Source organism: Cheilinus undulatus, linkage group 9, assembly GCF_018320785.1.
Source record: "Cheilinus undulatus linkage group 9, ASM1832078v1, whole genome shotgun sequence".
In the NCBI taxonomy this organism is placed as follows: domain Eukaryota; kingdom Metazoa; phylum Chordata; class Actinopteri; order Labriformes; family Labridae; genus Cheilinus; species Cheilinus undulatus.
In genome coordinates this window covers 22,189,041-22,203,870 of record NC_054873.1, presented here as the reverse complement: position 1 = coordinate 22,203,870, position 14,830 = coordinate 22,189,041, and the positions used below count along the sequence as shown (strand labels likewise).

The window sequence follows — 14,830 nt, the reverse complement described above, 5'->3', positions numbered from 1 at the left end:
GAAGACTTTATCGTTGAGCTCACCAACATTTTAACCTGATGGCAGCTACCAGTTCACTCTCTGAAGAGGACTTGCTTTGTCCTCTGTGCAGTCAGATTTACTCGCTTCCTGTGCTTCTTAATTGTGGCCACAATTTCTGCAAAGTTTGTTTGGGGAAATCTCAGGAATGGAAAGAATACAGAGTATGTCCTGTGTGTCGCTACGTGGCTGCTCCTGGGAAACCTCCCATCAATTTGGAACTAAAGATAGCTGTGGACGAATATCAAGAGCAGAAGAACACCAGGGATCTGGAGGTTTGTTGTACTCACCTGCAAAAGATGACCCTTTTTTGTCACAATGATGAAGAGCCCATCTGTCTCGCCTGCCAATCATCTATGAGGCATAAAGTTCATGAGTGCAGTGCGGTGGAGGAGGCTGCAAGAAAGAAAAAGGTACAGTAAAAAGACAAACAACAGGAGGACTTTTTTTCTTAACATTCATGTCTACAGTACATAATTCCACCTTTCAAGCTTCTATGAAGAATTTTCAGTGTTGATTTTAGCGCCCCCTGTATTCTTTAAACCCCAAGATGTGTCACTCACTGGAAATGACAGAAATGCAACAGGCTGCTCAGAAGCTTAATTTAATTGAAATTGACATACACCTTCCCATTGCCAGCACTTAAACTCATAATAAACTGCTTTGAGGAATAACCGTCCTCTCTAATCTTGTCACTGGTGATCTCATTTGCTTTTGTTTCTCATAAAGATGGATCATTGTTAATTTGTGTAAGAACTTCTCACATGAGCTTAATGAAACAAACTCTTGAATGACTGGTAATCGGGGGTGGAAAGTAACTCATCACATTTACTCAAGTTACTGAAATTGAGTAATGTGTTTGAGTACTTTTTCTTTTTCAAGTACATTTTGAAATCAGAAAATTTACTTCTACTTAAGTAAGCTTTAACCAGAGTATCTGTACTTTTACTTTAGTACAATACTTTTGCACTTTCATCAATTTCAAACTTTGAAATTATGAGAGTCTATATTGATTTATCTATTGACCAATTAATCATTGAGAGAGAAAAGCATCAGTATTTTTTAAATCCATAATATCCCTTGGTCACATATGAGGTCTTTAACCGCTTTAAACTCCAAGGCTAGCAGATTTTTTTTTTTTTAACTATTCCGTTATTTATGAAATAACTGTTCACAAGTATACTACATGTTATACACCAGTAGAAAGCTCCAATTCTCAGAATTCTGACCATGTTAACCATTTAGGGATAAAACTACCACAGCAGCCACAATTAATACATTGACACAGCTCACAATTAGAAGCTCTCCTGATCAAAATACTCCATCAAATTAGTCCTGCTGCATCAAAAGAGTCCCCCCCCCATCCATTTTTTTAATCCTAAACATGATTACATCCTTGAAGATCCACAGTTTGAATTGTATAATTTCACATTTTCTAATGTTGTTCTCAATAGTCCACAGCATTTGCTGTAATAATACGTGTTTTTTTTTCTAAGCAATTATCAGTAATGCAATGCAGAAAAATGTCTGCCAACCTCAATCCTTTTTGGAGTCTCCAGTAAAACAACACTTGGACTTTACCCTCGTAAAAACAGCTGTGAAATGCTCATTTCCTGTGTTATTGTTATCAGATTTGTGCTTGTACTTCAAATCGTTCAAACACAGCATTCAATTTAACTTGGGTATTCCTGGATAGGTGTTTTAGACAAATTTACCTGGAATTCTACAGTCACAACTAAAAAAAATAAATGCTTAAAAATGACAATCTATTTCTGAGTAAAGAGTTAACGCATGTTTTTTTTTTTTTTTGGTCAAAATTTCAGACTGAAATTTCTGACTTGTTGGAGCCTTTAAAGAAAAAACTGAGAGTGCTCACCAAAACAAAGGATCAGTGGGAGGAAACAAAGAACTACATACAGGTAAAAAGTCTGTTCAATCATTGTTTTCATATCTGCATAATAATAGTTGTACTGTAGCTGTACCCACACTCACATTATGGAAATTTTTCTTCTTAACAACTCCATATTATGTCCAGAGAACAAAAAACACTGCACCAAAACATTCCTGTTGTTTACTGCTAAAAATAACCCAACCATTCAACACTTCAGACCCAAGCTTTTCAGTGTGAGAGAGCGATTAAAGAGGAGTTTGAGCAGTTACACCAGTTCCTGCAGAAGGAGGAGAGCAAAAGACTGAAGGCACTCAAACAGGAGGAGGAAATGAAGAAGGAGGTGATGAGTAAGAAGCTGGATAACATCAAAGACCAGATCAGGACCCTCTCGAAGACCATCAGTGATACTGAGAAGTCTCTCAGAGGGAGAGACTTAGCTTTTTTACAGGTACATTATGCCTGCATACAACCTACAGCTTCATCTAAATGGGCACTACACATGTTCAGTTGAAATTTCTTTAGGTTTTAGTGAATTAGAATATCATATTCAGATACTTATTATCAGTAATTGTAAATTAGAGTTGGTCTGTGTTAGTGACTCATGGGTTCTATGATGAAAGTTCCTTTGAAACCTATTCAGGCTTTTCATGCTTTAGCGAGAGGACACAGCAGTGAATAGAGTTGGAAACCACGATGAGAAAAGAGGCAGATATTATACAGTAAACAGCCAAGGTGGGAATTTAACCAGGGCCGCCTGTGTTGAGCGCTAAAGCGTCTGTACATGGGATGCTTATATGTACTTTTAACCTAAGCTGAACTAAACTGAAACACTGAAAAAAAAACAGCCAAAAAAAAAAAGAGTACAAAGACAAAAGGTAGAAAATAACCACAAATATGAAAAATGTACATCTTGAATGCAATTTAGTGCATGTAAAGCTTTTTGGTCAGCTGAGGATGTTTGAAATGTGCTGTATAAATACTCTGACTTTTAAAATTTTTACATTGTTATCTCCAAAAGAACCTCCACACACATCTGAAGTCATGCTACCTGCTTTATGAGGATGTGCTGTTCTTTCTGCTAAAAAATAACATCTGTTAGGCAGTAAGCTCATAAAAACTCCTACAGTGTAATGGTTAGAAGGTTCACAGTTACTGTATCTACTATGCAGGTCCAACATGTCAGCCTGAATTTCCTGTTTGAACAAAGTACATCTGATGTTGTAGATTAAAGGTTATTACATAGACTTGACCACAAAAAGATGCATTTATGCATTGAAAAGGAATTAAGGGAACATAAAAAGTAAAATATTTACTAACAAAGGTGCAGATGGCTTTTGACTTTCCACTGAGCTGTCAGTTGTTTTTTTAAGTAAAATGAGGCATTAAGGATCAGTTTTTTACATCACTGTGGCTGCAGACAGACATTGCAGTCGCTTAACAAAAGTATGCTTGAAGGGAAAATAAAGCATGCAATTAAGAGTTTTTAAAATGCCATGCACTAATTATAGAACTTAATTCATTGCAATTAATGTATTAGTACTGATGGCCTTGACATGTAGAAAATGTATCGTTACTAAAATGTTAAGCCTCCACTTTTGCAATTGATTTTTATTGGTCCTGTTCAATTTTTTCTCTTATTCATGCTTTATTCAGTTTATAAAAAGCATCCATACTCCCACTTCTTTAGATTGAGGGTTGAGTGCATAGCCCTTACTTTGTTGATAGTTTGATGGTGATCTGAGGCAGACTGGATGGTTTAACATACTCATCAAACAGCCTTATAGCCAGTTTGTGTATATTTGGCTGTTGGTCTTCAACATAAAAGAGTGGTTAAAGGGAAACTTCATCAGTGAATAGTTTCATGGTTTGGAGTCAGTTTTGGCATTAACTCTTATTTATATTATTGATGATTCCCAGCAGTCTTGCACTTACAAGTTTTATGTAATGTTTATAGTGTAAACTCCACAGAGTAAACTATAAACATATTTGAATGTACAGTGTAGCTCAATTTGACGTTCCATTTGAGTCAACTGCATAATGTACTTTAATATATATAACTAATCACTTCATATTTTGTGTAATGAGAGGTTTTGTTTCATTTTCTTTCATTGGCTGAAGGACTACAAGCAGACAAAGAAAAGGTAAGTGGAAGTTGATGTTTGTATTAGTTAGCACAGTTTCCGTAAGACAATGTTGTGATTAGTTCAACACATTTTAGTGTCAAATGCATCATTCGTGAACCGGAGTGCATCAGAGACATCCTGATCAACTCTGCACAACATTTGGGGTTACTGAGGTACAAAGTCTGGAGGAAGATGGCTGACATCATCAATCACGGTGGGTTAACAGCCAACAGCTTCCATTAGAGCTAATTTGATAGATTTTCCCCCTGTAATGATGTTTTTATTCACTTTTAGTCCCCATCACTCTGGATCCAAACACAGCCCAGTCCAACCTGAGGATCACCGAAGAGCTTACCTGTATGGAGTACAGCAATAAGCAACTCCTACCTGACAATCCTGAACGCTGCACCAACCGCGTGTGTGTGCTGGGAGCTGCTGGCTTCACGTGGGGAAAGCACAGCTGGACTGTAGATGTGGGCCAAGGCAAAGACTGGAACATCGGAGTGGTCCAGGAGTCCATCAACAGGAAGACTGCTGTCTTCCTCAACCCCACTGAGGGATTCTGGGTGATCAGTCTGCAAAATGGAGACTCGTACTGGGCTGAGACCTCACCTCGTACCAAGCTTGTGTTGAAGCAGAAACCTGAAAAGATTACTGTCAAAGTGGACTACGACAAAGGAAAAGTAGCCTTCATCAATGCAGTCGATTTGACGACAATCCACATATTCAATGACAGATTTACAGAGAAGCTTTTCCCCTACTTCTCTCCTGGACTCTATAATGAGGAGAAAATCTCCAGCCCACTGAAAATCTGTTCTCTGAAGATACAGGTGCAATTGGAGTAAACTCACATGCAACAGAAGCTCTGTATGGTGGCAGAAAAGTGAACATCATTCATAGCTTAAAAACTGATAAATGCACTCATAAAACTCAGAATCACTGTACTGTACTATGTTGAATGACTGTTGTTAAAGCAAATATTTAATCAAACAAGAAAACTAAAACAACAGGCCGTTAAAATTGTTTAATCACTTTTAGAACAAAGTCTGCAGATCAGCTCATTAATAATACGGTTGTTAGTTATCACTAACTATCCTCTTTGGTTTTCGGTCTCCTCTGTGATGCCATATCTTTCAGCTTGGAATCCAGTTTCCTTTGCAGATAGGCTTTCTTATTGGGGTCCATTGATTTGTCTTTCTTGCCACTCCCTGCATAAAGAACACCTTCTTTACTTATTCTCATCCGAGCATGAGACTTTGCTTTATCTCCACAGCCATGGACCTGGAAGAGGAACAATGGGATCAGAAAAACTAAAAAATATCACACATAACAATTTCAGCTGTCTGTTTTATGCCTTTTATGAAATATCAGAGCACTGCCTTTAAATGAAAGTCCTTTATGCATTTTCATATGCATCTGTGCTATGAATCCAAGTGAATCCTTGCTGTAAAACCTTATATTAAACATAAAAAATACAACTCTTTTGGCCTCTGCCCCATCTTACCTCTGGTATATGATGACTCAGACAAAACTGCCTGTTGCAGAAAAGGCAAAGCTGTCCAAGTGTTAGCACCGACGCCTTACACTTCACAAAACTGCACACACTGTCGGCCTTCTTGACAGCATTGATCAGCGCGTCAAAGTCATCGTCTGGAGCAGCAGCGGTAGCAATGTCGCATGCGCCCGCCTTTGTTCGGCTCTTTCCTGAGAGAAACAAGATTAAGAGAGAGAGCTGAGCTGTGTCACGCACATCAGAGCAGAAAAACAATATCAGTATTAGAAGTTTCTCCTGCAAACCTTTTGCTGACTTTTGCTTCTTTGATGACTGGCTTTGAGCTGCTGGGATATTGCCCTGCTGCTTTTTTTGTTGACTATTTTCTTCTCTTTTCTGCTGCTCCCTCTTCATCCGCTCTAAATGTAAACTTTTCAGGTCTAATGGAAGTTGAGACAGCAGCTCTGTTTGGGGATTTTGAACTGTTTCTTCTTCTTGGGTGTTTTCTGCTTCCTGATTTTGCTCCTCAGCAGGTGATGACTGTACTGGCCTGGAGACAGTGATGCACCGGTCTTTCCCCTCACCCTTACTTTCATGTACAAGTCCCAGCTCCTCAGCAATCTGATGGACCAGCAGGCGGTCGTGAGAGTTAAACGATGATGGAAACTGGAGTTCATTTTGATTCAAATCCTTTAGAAAGTTCTCCACCTGCTCTCTGATCTCAGCGTGTCTGTTTTTCTTCTGCTCTTCCTCTCTCTGTGCCGTTTCAAAAGATGCTGTCTGCTTCTTTGTAGCAGTATTTTTATCACTTGACATCTGTCCTTGTTTCCCTTTGCTGGGGGGTGGTTGTTTAACTTTCTGTTTGGTGTTGGAGCTGCTGGAAGATGTGTTGGGCTTTGTGTCTTTATGGTCACGGGTGTAGTTCTGTGGCACTATGTCCTGGATGTACTCGAATGCCGTTCTGACCTCACCAAACTCAGTCATGTGGGTAATTAGGGACTTTAGGAAGAGATGATTTTGGACTGTTTGGGTGTCACAAACCACAGCAATGTGACGTCTTGCGCGTGTTACAGCAACATTAATCCTTCGGTCCTCTGCAAGAAATCCAACTTCACCTAAAAATAATAAATATGGGAAAACTTTATGATACTGCTGCTCAGCTTTGGCAAAATCAAATTTAAAATTATTTCAGTCACCATTGGGATCAACTTTACTTTGCCACATTCTGATATTTATCATATGTTTATTTCCATAGGGACAAGTATAAAGCAGGTAAACAAATGCTACACATTACAACACTTGTAGATCAAGCTCATTTACAATGCACATCCCTTGATGAGCCTTTTCAATACATGGAAGTCAACAACAAATACACAGTATGAAATAAACCCAACAATGACACATACAAAACACAAAATATCAACAGAGAGCTCAAGATCATGCATGACTACATGACTAAGTCCTCTTTATAATGCCTGTTATCCTGCATTCACATAAATACAGGCAGAGAATAGATGGAAATGTAGACATTTTCATGGAATATACGCCTGCAGTACAATATTTCATTCATGGCAATCTACACATAATATGCTGATAATTTTGCTGTCTTCATGCCATTTTGTTGGACTCGTTTGTTTGTTTATGATGCCATCAAGAAGTTGTGGTCTATTCTACCTATTGCTACTGAAAAAGATTACAGGTCAATTATTATTTGATCTTGTTTTTTCACCCAGGAGCTTGACCAAACTGTCTGTATAAAAGTTCAGAACTGATTGGGGAAGAAGACGATAAAGTTTGCTTTACTTTGAACCAATTACATACACATGGTTGTGGGTGACCTTGAAGAGTATTTATGTATATGCTTAACAAATTTATTCGACCACCTGTCATATTTGTCTCAGAGACCATCCAGCATCATGAAGTGCTTTAATGCGGACTCTTTCATTTTCAGTCAGCTCTCCAGGTTTTACCATTTTGAACAGGAATAAGGGATTTCAAACTGAATTCACCCAAATTTGAGCCAGTTCACTGGGCTTCTCTGAGTTGTCAGAAATTAATCAAGCATAACATTCAACCACTAAAACTCATTTTTCTGTTCAGAAATGCAAGTAAATAACTATAATTTGACATATTAATCAAAAAGTATTAATGCGCTTTACTATTTTTTCAGTTTTTTTGTAAATCAGTTAATTTGAAAATTCATGGCTAACAATAATTAAATTTTAGCATTAAAAATATCAATTTCAGTTAAAGAGCTGCTACATATTGGTGTATTAATCATTGCAGAAACATAAAAAATGATTTTGGTAATTACCAATGCTGTTAATTTAGGGCAGCTGTGGCATAAACCCTATTTTGGTTAGGGTTAGTGTGGTCTAATGAATTTGTTAAGCACTGTATATATATATAGTCTTGTATCATGTTTAAATGTTGCTTGTCAAACACAGAGTGTACTGCTTCCTGTGTTCATCCAGATACTCTTGAAAACAACATTTTAAATCTCTTTTGCCTGGCCCTTGTGTGTAATTTAGATCTGTGTAATTGCCGACACTGACATACAGTGCACTCAGAAAGTATTCAGACCCCCTTGGCATTCACAAAGTTGTTGGACACTCCAAGTAGGCTTTCAAGTGTTTTGCACTGAGGAGAGGCTTTCATCTAGCCACTCTGGAGCTCAGTCAGACTGATCACTGGGATCTTGGTCACCACTCTCTCTAAGGCCCTTCTCCCCTGACTGCTTAGTTTGACCAAATGGCCAGCTCTTGGAACCATATCTTCCATTTGAGAACTATGGAGGCCACTGTGCTCTTGGGAGCCATCAGTGCAACAGATTTTTTTGTAGCCTTCCCCAGATCTGTGCTTTGCAACAATCCTGTCTCTGAGCACTGCAGGTAGTTCCTTTGACCTCATGGCTTGGTTTTTGCTCTGATACGCATTGCCATCTGTGAGGCCTTCTATAGAGTGGTGCGTGTCTTTCCAAATCATGTCTGATCAATTTAACTTAAAACAGGTGAACTCCAATCAAGATGTAGAAACATCTCAGCAAAGATCCAGAGAAATGGGAGACAACTTAGCTAAATTTCAAGAGCTGTTGCTATTTTTTTATTCAACTGCAAAAAAAATATTTAATTCTGTTTTCACTTTGTCCCTATGGGTGTACTGACTGTAGATTAATGAAAATAAAAATGAATATTTTCAACTGTAGCATCAGGCTGCAACATAAAACTGACAATATGAAGGGGGTCTGAGTACTTCCTGAGTTCACTGTAGTATAACAGAAAAAGTCCTTATTTTGTAGAAAAAAGGAACAGTACCTTTTCTGTTGGATCGAACAAGAGACAACACCACAGCTTCTTTCTCTCTGCCCTGAAATCCATCCACTGACTTTATCTCCAGCTCCGGATGTCTTGCAGATAATCTCTGACGCAGCAGATCCACCTTTTAAAAAACTGAAAATCAGCTGATTGTTTAAGTTTAACACAAACTTGTTCTCGTAAAGTTGGAAATATTTTATTCTGAGTAGAGTTATTGTCCCTGTGAAAGTATTTGCATGTAAACAATAATGATATTTTGGATTGTGGCTTTGATTCAAACAGGTGATAAATGTTTCATTAAAACAATATAATCTAAAGTTGACTTTGATACTACAGAAACAAAATGCACATAACTGAAGAGATTTATTAAACACACTGGACAACAATCATACCAACAATGTACAGTAAGAGTAAAAAAGAAAGGCAAATGAAGAAGCATACTTGTAACAGGAACAATAAAATTACAAAAAATATAATAAACCTGTTGGTACAATCCGCTAAATAAAAGAAGCCATAAATGAAAAAATATCCAGAGTGTCTTTGAGATATAGTTTCTCTTATCAAGGACTTACTTGTAGATTGTATGGCGCAATAACAGCGATGTCTTTAGCTTTTAAACCAGCTTCAGTCAGGGCCTTAATGTGCAGATCAACGATATCCACCTCACCTGAGAATGAAGGAAACAAAATATTTAGATCCCAAAACAGAATGACTGCAGTTAAACAATTTTCTTACAGTGAAACTGATTTACCTTGGTTGCCCTTAGATTGCTCATCAGCGACCTCCATCTCATTCAGACCACAGCCTGCCGTGTCGATAAGAAGCAGTGGTGTGCTTGTTTCTTCCACACATGAGACTCTGGGTAGATCTCTTCCATCATAAAAGACAAACATTTGCTTTAATAAACTATCAATCATCAAAATACAAAAGAGGGGCAATCTCCATTTTAAAGCTTGCACTCACTTTAATAAGTGTCCCTTCACAGAGCTGTGAGCTGTCAGTCTCCCCTGGTACATCTCTTTGGAGGCCCACTCCATGATGGCGCTGTTCATGCGGTACTGAACTGTTAGCATACGGACAACAGAGTCTCCATACATCTGGATCAGTCTCTCCATGAGGCTCAGTGACAGACCTTTTGACGCAGCCCTGTGTGCACAAAAGACAAAACAAGCAAAACCATAAAAATAAACATTAAAATATGCATGCTTTTGAAAAATTATTTCTCAGTCTACATCTTGCTTTGAATGATGCAGTCCTACAAAGACAGATCAGCTCTCCTTATATTTGTTTCTCACTGTTTGACATGGGCAGGGCTCAGAAGGAAGAGGCTGACATCATTAATTTCTGTTAAATAGTCAGGATATGGCTTAATATCAGCTCTTATAATGTGGAATTAAACATCAGACAATAATGTAACATGTCATGTAAACAGTGTTGCAATGGCTGACGCCTGCAGGACTTCAGTACATTTTCCATCATCTTAGTTCATACAGAACTTGGTAAAAGTGCCCTCTACTCCTCCCATAAACATGGAACAACCCAAAACAGGAAATGATTCAGTCTAGCATGATTACCCTTATAAATTTTAATGCAACTCTTGAAAACTGAAACAAGAATAGATGGGAAAAGTCTGACATGCACATCTTTTTTCATTGAATTTCATCAGAATTTCAATGCTCCTGTTTGATGAAAACTTATGTGGAGAATGACCTGTGTAGTAAAAGAGCCCTAAAACTGCTCTCACTGCTGCATCAGTAGTATGTAAATGTGTATGAATGGGATTACTTCAAGTGATGGACACATCACCATCCTCTCTCATCAGTGTGTGAATGGGTAAGTGTGGCATTGATGCATTAATGGTGCTAAATTGTTGTGAGTGTTTCCGACCCATTTACCGTGCTTGTGTTTAGGCACTAATGTAAACTGTACATCCTTTATGCTCTCTGTAGCTGGACAGTTCTTGGTCTATGAAAAGTTCTCAACCATCCTCTCAAGAAAAAATTAAAACACATTGTTTTTTACGTTTGTGATTTGATTGTAGGTGGTAGCTGCTTGTAATCTCCAGCCAGAATGCACTTGCGTGCTCTGAGAAGAGCAATCCAGCAGCTGCTCTCCAAGGCCTGAGCGCACTCGTCTATCACCACCCAATCAAAATGTTCCGCCGGCAGGAACTTTAGAGGGCCGTCAGCACAAGCGCCTGCAGACACACACAAGGGCACTCTGATTGCTTTTCACCATCAGCGCATCAAGTGCAATCACATATTCTTTACTGAAGGCCATTACTGACCTGTATTGGTTGATAAAACAACATCAGCACTTTTTAGGATCTGCGTGATGGCTGCTGCTTCCCTGGTTTTCAGTTCTTTTCTTAGCTCCCCTATTTCTCTCCTGAGGTTCCCTCGTTCTCCTTTTTCATGCATCTTCTTCATTCCCATCTAGAGGATGTTAATCACAATATTAGAAAACATCCAAGGCTACAGGAACAACAGTATGAGCATGAACTGAAATACTGACAAAAGCTTTATCCATGTCTTTACGAATGTCAGCGATGATGTTTGCGTTATCACTCTGAGCAAGGACAGCGTCGAGCGAGTGTTTCTGAATGGACTCCAGCAGCCTGGCAGGGTGACCCAGTCTCAGGACCTTTGCTTTGCATTGAGCTAACCTCTCAACCAAGTTATCCACAGCCACATTAGAAGGGGCACAGCACAGGACCTGAACAGAGACAAAATCATCTTTAGAGTGAGATGTTGGAATGAAGACTGCAACAATGGATGACATTAACAAAACAAAGTCAAAGTAATTAAAGCATACAGTGTGAAAAATAAGCATTCACAAATAAAGTTTTGTACCTTTTGACCTTGTTTGACAGCCTGGAGGATGATCTCCACCACTGTGGTGGTTTTGCCAGTGCCTGGTGGTCCATGAATCACAGCCAGCTCTCTCTGAGACAGAGCAAAGGACACAGCATCTCTCTGGGAGTCATCCAGGTTGGGGTTAAAAAAATCTACTTCATCTGATGAAACATAATAAAACCCAAAATTTAGTATGTTTAATTCAATACTGATTTGTTTATTAGTGTCATGCTGAATGCTTTTGTAAATAAACATCTAATCACAGCTTCACAGAGCAATACATGATCCTATTTGTTTAGTAAAGACTGATCTACTTGGCTGTGACTGAGAGGAAGGTTTTGTGTCTCCAAACAGAACACTTATCAGATTGCCAGCTGGTCCATTACTGTATCCGTTTAATGCATTCAGGGCCCTGTAAGTACAAACCACACAGTAAGAAACTGTTCTTAGAATAGGTGTCATGCCTCACTTGCATCTGCCTTGATACTCATTACACATTTCATGATAGCTGCATTACTTACTGTTTCATTCGTTTGTACGTGACATCATTTGCCAACTTTAAGAGGTTGTAAAGAGCATCATCATCAAAGCTGAGGCCATCCTTTGAATCATCAAATGCCACACTTATAAAGGCCTGGCTGACCCTTGTCACTATTCCCGTGCCGATTTGTGCTGCTGCAGAGCATCCGCCTGTGTCATATAAGCCAACTATGTCCCCTGTGACAAAAGAAGACATAAACCTCTCATTAAGTGAACTACAAACCTTACAAAAAGAACGAAGATATAATTTGTTTTACTATCTCACCTGGCCCAAAACTGTTGCTTGGCAGAGATAAGAAACCAAGATGCTTCCTGGGCTGAAGGGTGACAACTGTGCGACCATAAAGGCCCGTAGATTGACTTCCAATCTGCAGCTTCAGCAGGCAAACCCCTTTATTTTGAAGATCTTTGAGAGAGATGTTCTCCTGCCATATCCTGAAGAAAGACACCAAGATACTATTATTTCACAGTAACAGTCAACTTTGCATTTGTTATTATAATTGTAGGTTTGAAGCCAAAGCATTACCCTATGTTTAAAAACTCCATAATCTATAAAATACTGATCTCATTAAGTTAACTCATATAGTTCAGTCTACTCATCTTGGAACTTCTAAACACACTCTGTCTCTAGAGGACTTTTACCAAGACAGCATCTAACTTCCTCTTCAGTATGCAGCATTAGAGCATATTTCTGTCTGTTAATGTCCCATGGGCTATCTAGTTAAGCCTTCAACGTATGACTGCAGTAGCTAGCATTTATTAAGATAAACAGATATGAAGTGATGATGTGCTTTATTAGCTTTAGGTTTGGGTAATATTCAGCCAAAAAGTTCAGGCCTTAGATTTATGACAGATGCTTTCAACTGACTGATGATGTGGATATTAAATGGTTTTAACCTTGAACAAAGCTGTATTGGGTAGCAGCATTGTGAGAACTATTTAAACACATGTTTTTCAAGCTTGACCCATAGAAGGGATTCATAATGTAGTGCTATTTTACATACCTGGTCTCCTCTATTTCAGCCTCCCTTTCCTCTTGTAAAAGCTCAAGTGTCTTTGAGACAAACTGTTCAACAGCCATTCCTCAAAAAATAGAGCAAAAAATATTTTTAATATCAACAGGAGCAGCAAAGGTTATTGTTGTTATTAATACACCTTTCTTTAAGAAATTTACAGTGATGATGAGATACAAAATAGCACAATTAAAATAAACCAAAAGAGGCAACTCAATAACAACAGTTGAGCACTAGGGGTGGAAGAAAAAAATCGATACAGCATAGTATCATGATATTTTGTCTGGTGATGCATCGTATTGTCTAATCCACCAAGTATCATTTTTTTTTTCAAATCAATTGCTAATATGAACTAAAGTCTATGATAATGGAAAATAAAATAAACTGTTTGGACAATTGTTTGTCCAGTGAGGTCAGCAGAGGTGACGGTTATAGAGCAGGAGAAAGTTAGTACAACAAACATGGCAGCACCAGGAGAAGGACATTAGGAATGCAAGCAGGACATGAATGAGATGAACATGTCACATGAGGTTTGCAAGAAGTGCTACATGAAAAAAAAAATACTGCGGAAATACAACTAACATGAGGGCAAGGCTAATGCTAAATCAACTCAATGGTTGAAAAAAATGGTATTGATTGCAAGATATATTATCGCAATACTCAGTGTATTGCAAAATGATTAAAATCGCAACAATATTGAATCGTGATCCATGTATCGTGATAATATCGTATCGTGAGGCCACAAGTGATTCCCACCCCTACTGAGCACTGTGATGAAGCGGTTTGAGCATTAAGATAAAGTTAGATTTTCCTAGAGGGACCTAAAGCAATGCACAGTTAGTGGAGCAAGTTCAGTCTGATCCAGTGGTCCAGCTCAGGATAGATGATATGTAAGACGATGTCTAATAAGGAATTTATAGATAAAACTATCCAGTTAGTTTATCACACTTCTGTGCTAGTTAAGACTAACCAACGTTTATATACATAATACAATAATGAGTATTAAAGGGATCTGCAATGATGAATCTAGGAGCAAAATGATGAACTTAGTCTAGGAATTTGAGAGTGAAGAAGTACCAAGTCTGTAGATACAACTCCATAATGTAAGACTGACGTTTTATTATGATTCATACTAAATGCCAGTCCCAGTTTACACAATTAAAGTGAAAACTGCGAATTTTAACCCTTATTGGTTAAAGTTACCCCCTTTATTTACCTTGTCAAAACTAAGGACTGTACAGGAGTGGTTCAAATTCCACTAAAAGCTCCATTAGACAGGTACCATACCGTCATGCTGTCATGTTAGCTTGCTAACCTCACTGAACCCAAACGACTCGTTTTGCTTCGCAAGCAGAGTAAAATGACACATACCTGATCGAAACGTGGATAAATCACGAAATGCTAGTGTTACCCTTTAGCCGAGTCTCTATTTTCTGTATAAATATTTTTTAACACCATAACATCAGTTGGTTTGTCTCTTCTTTTACTGTGCTACATTGCTAGCATGCTAAGCTACATCGCCACCTATCTCCTCGGATGCCTCTCTCCTCTCACTCGCGCGTGCACACGTTTTATTTTGAACGC

The 14,830-nt window shown here is 38.5% G+C and overlaps 2 protein-coding genes across 2 annotated transcripts; one reads left to right on the top strand and one right to left on the bottom strand.

The window, feature by feature from the left end:
* The first annotated feature begins 38 nt into the window (after window positions 1–38).
* On the top strand, window positions 39–4,901 carry LOC121514631 (zinc-binding protein A33-like). Its single transcript, XM_041794836.1, has 6 exons — window positions 39–431; window positions 1,842–1,937; window positions 2,127–2,357; window positions 4,028–4,050; window positions 4,128–4,246; window positions 4,327–4,901. The coding sequence occupies exons 1-6, from the start codon at window positions 39–41 to the stop codon at window positions 4,875–4,877; spliced, it is 1,413 nt and encodes a 470-aa protein (XP_041650770.1). The 3' UTR covers window positions 4,878–4,901.
* Window positions 4,902–5,041: 140 nt separating this feature from the next.
* Window positions 5,042–14,799, bottom strand: ighmbp2 (immunoglobulin mu DNA binding protein 2). The gene is made up of 16 exons (XM_041794835.1): window positions 14,618–14,799; window positions 13,238–13,316; window positions 12,499–12,668; window positions 12,215–12,410; window positions 12,008–12,105; window positions 11,691–11,854; window positions 11,353–11,553; window positions 11,126–11,273; window positions 10,861–11,035; window positions 9,802–9,984; window positions 9,590–9,708; window positions 9,411–9,505; window positions 8,839–8,962; window positions 5,830–6,639; window positions 5,537–5,736; window positions 5,042–5,313 (listed from the first exon to the last, which is right to left on the bottom strand). Exons 2-16 carry the CDS (start codon window positions 13,312–13,314, stop codon window positions 5,119–5,121), a joined length of 2,955 nt encoding a protein of 984 aa, XP_041650769.1. The 5' UTR covers window positions 13,315–13,316; window positions 14,618–14,799; the 3' UTR covers window positions 5,042–5,118.
* Between the last annotated feature and the right edge of the window lie 31 nt (window positions 14,800–14,830).

What these genes read in the sequence shown, in the direction of transcription:
- LOC121514631 (XM_041794836.1), top strand. Translation starts at nt 39, where the DNA reads ATGGCAGCTACCAGTTCACTCTCTGAAGAGGACTTGCTTTGTCCTCTG. An exon ending in GAGACTTAGCTTTTTTACAG is followed by an intron (nt 2,358 to 4,027) that starts GTACATTATGCC and finishes CATTGGCTGAAG; the next exon opens with GACTACAAGCAGACAAAGAA. An exon ending in TACAAGCAGACAAAGAAAAG is followed by an intron (nt 4,051 to 4,127) that starts GTAAGTGGAAGT and finishes AACACATTTTAG; the next exon opens with TGTCAAATGCATCATTCGTG.
- ighmbp2 (XM_041794835.1), bottom strand. Translation starts at nt 13,314, where the DNA reads ATGGCTGTTGAACAGTTTGTCTCAAAGACACTTGAGCTTTTACAAGAG. An exon ending in GTGAAGGGACACTTATTAAA is followed by an intron (nt 9,709 to 9,801) that starts GTGAGTGCAAGC and finishes TTATGATGGAAG; the next exon opens with AGATCTACCCAGAGTCTCAT. An exon ending in TGTTCGATCCAACAGAAAAG is followed by an intron (nt 6,640 to 8,838) that starts GTACTGTTCCTT and finishes TATTATTTTTAG; the next exon opens with GTGAAGTTGGATTTCTTGCA.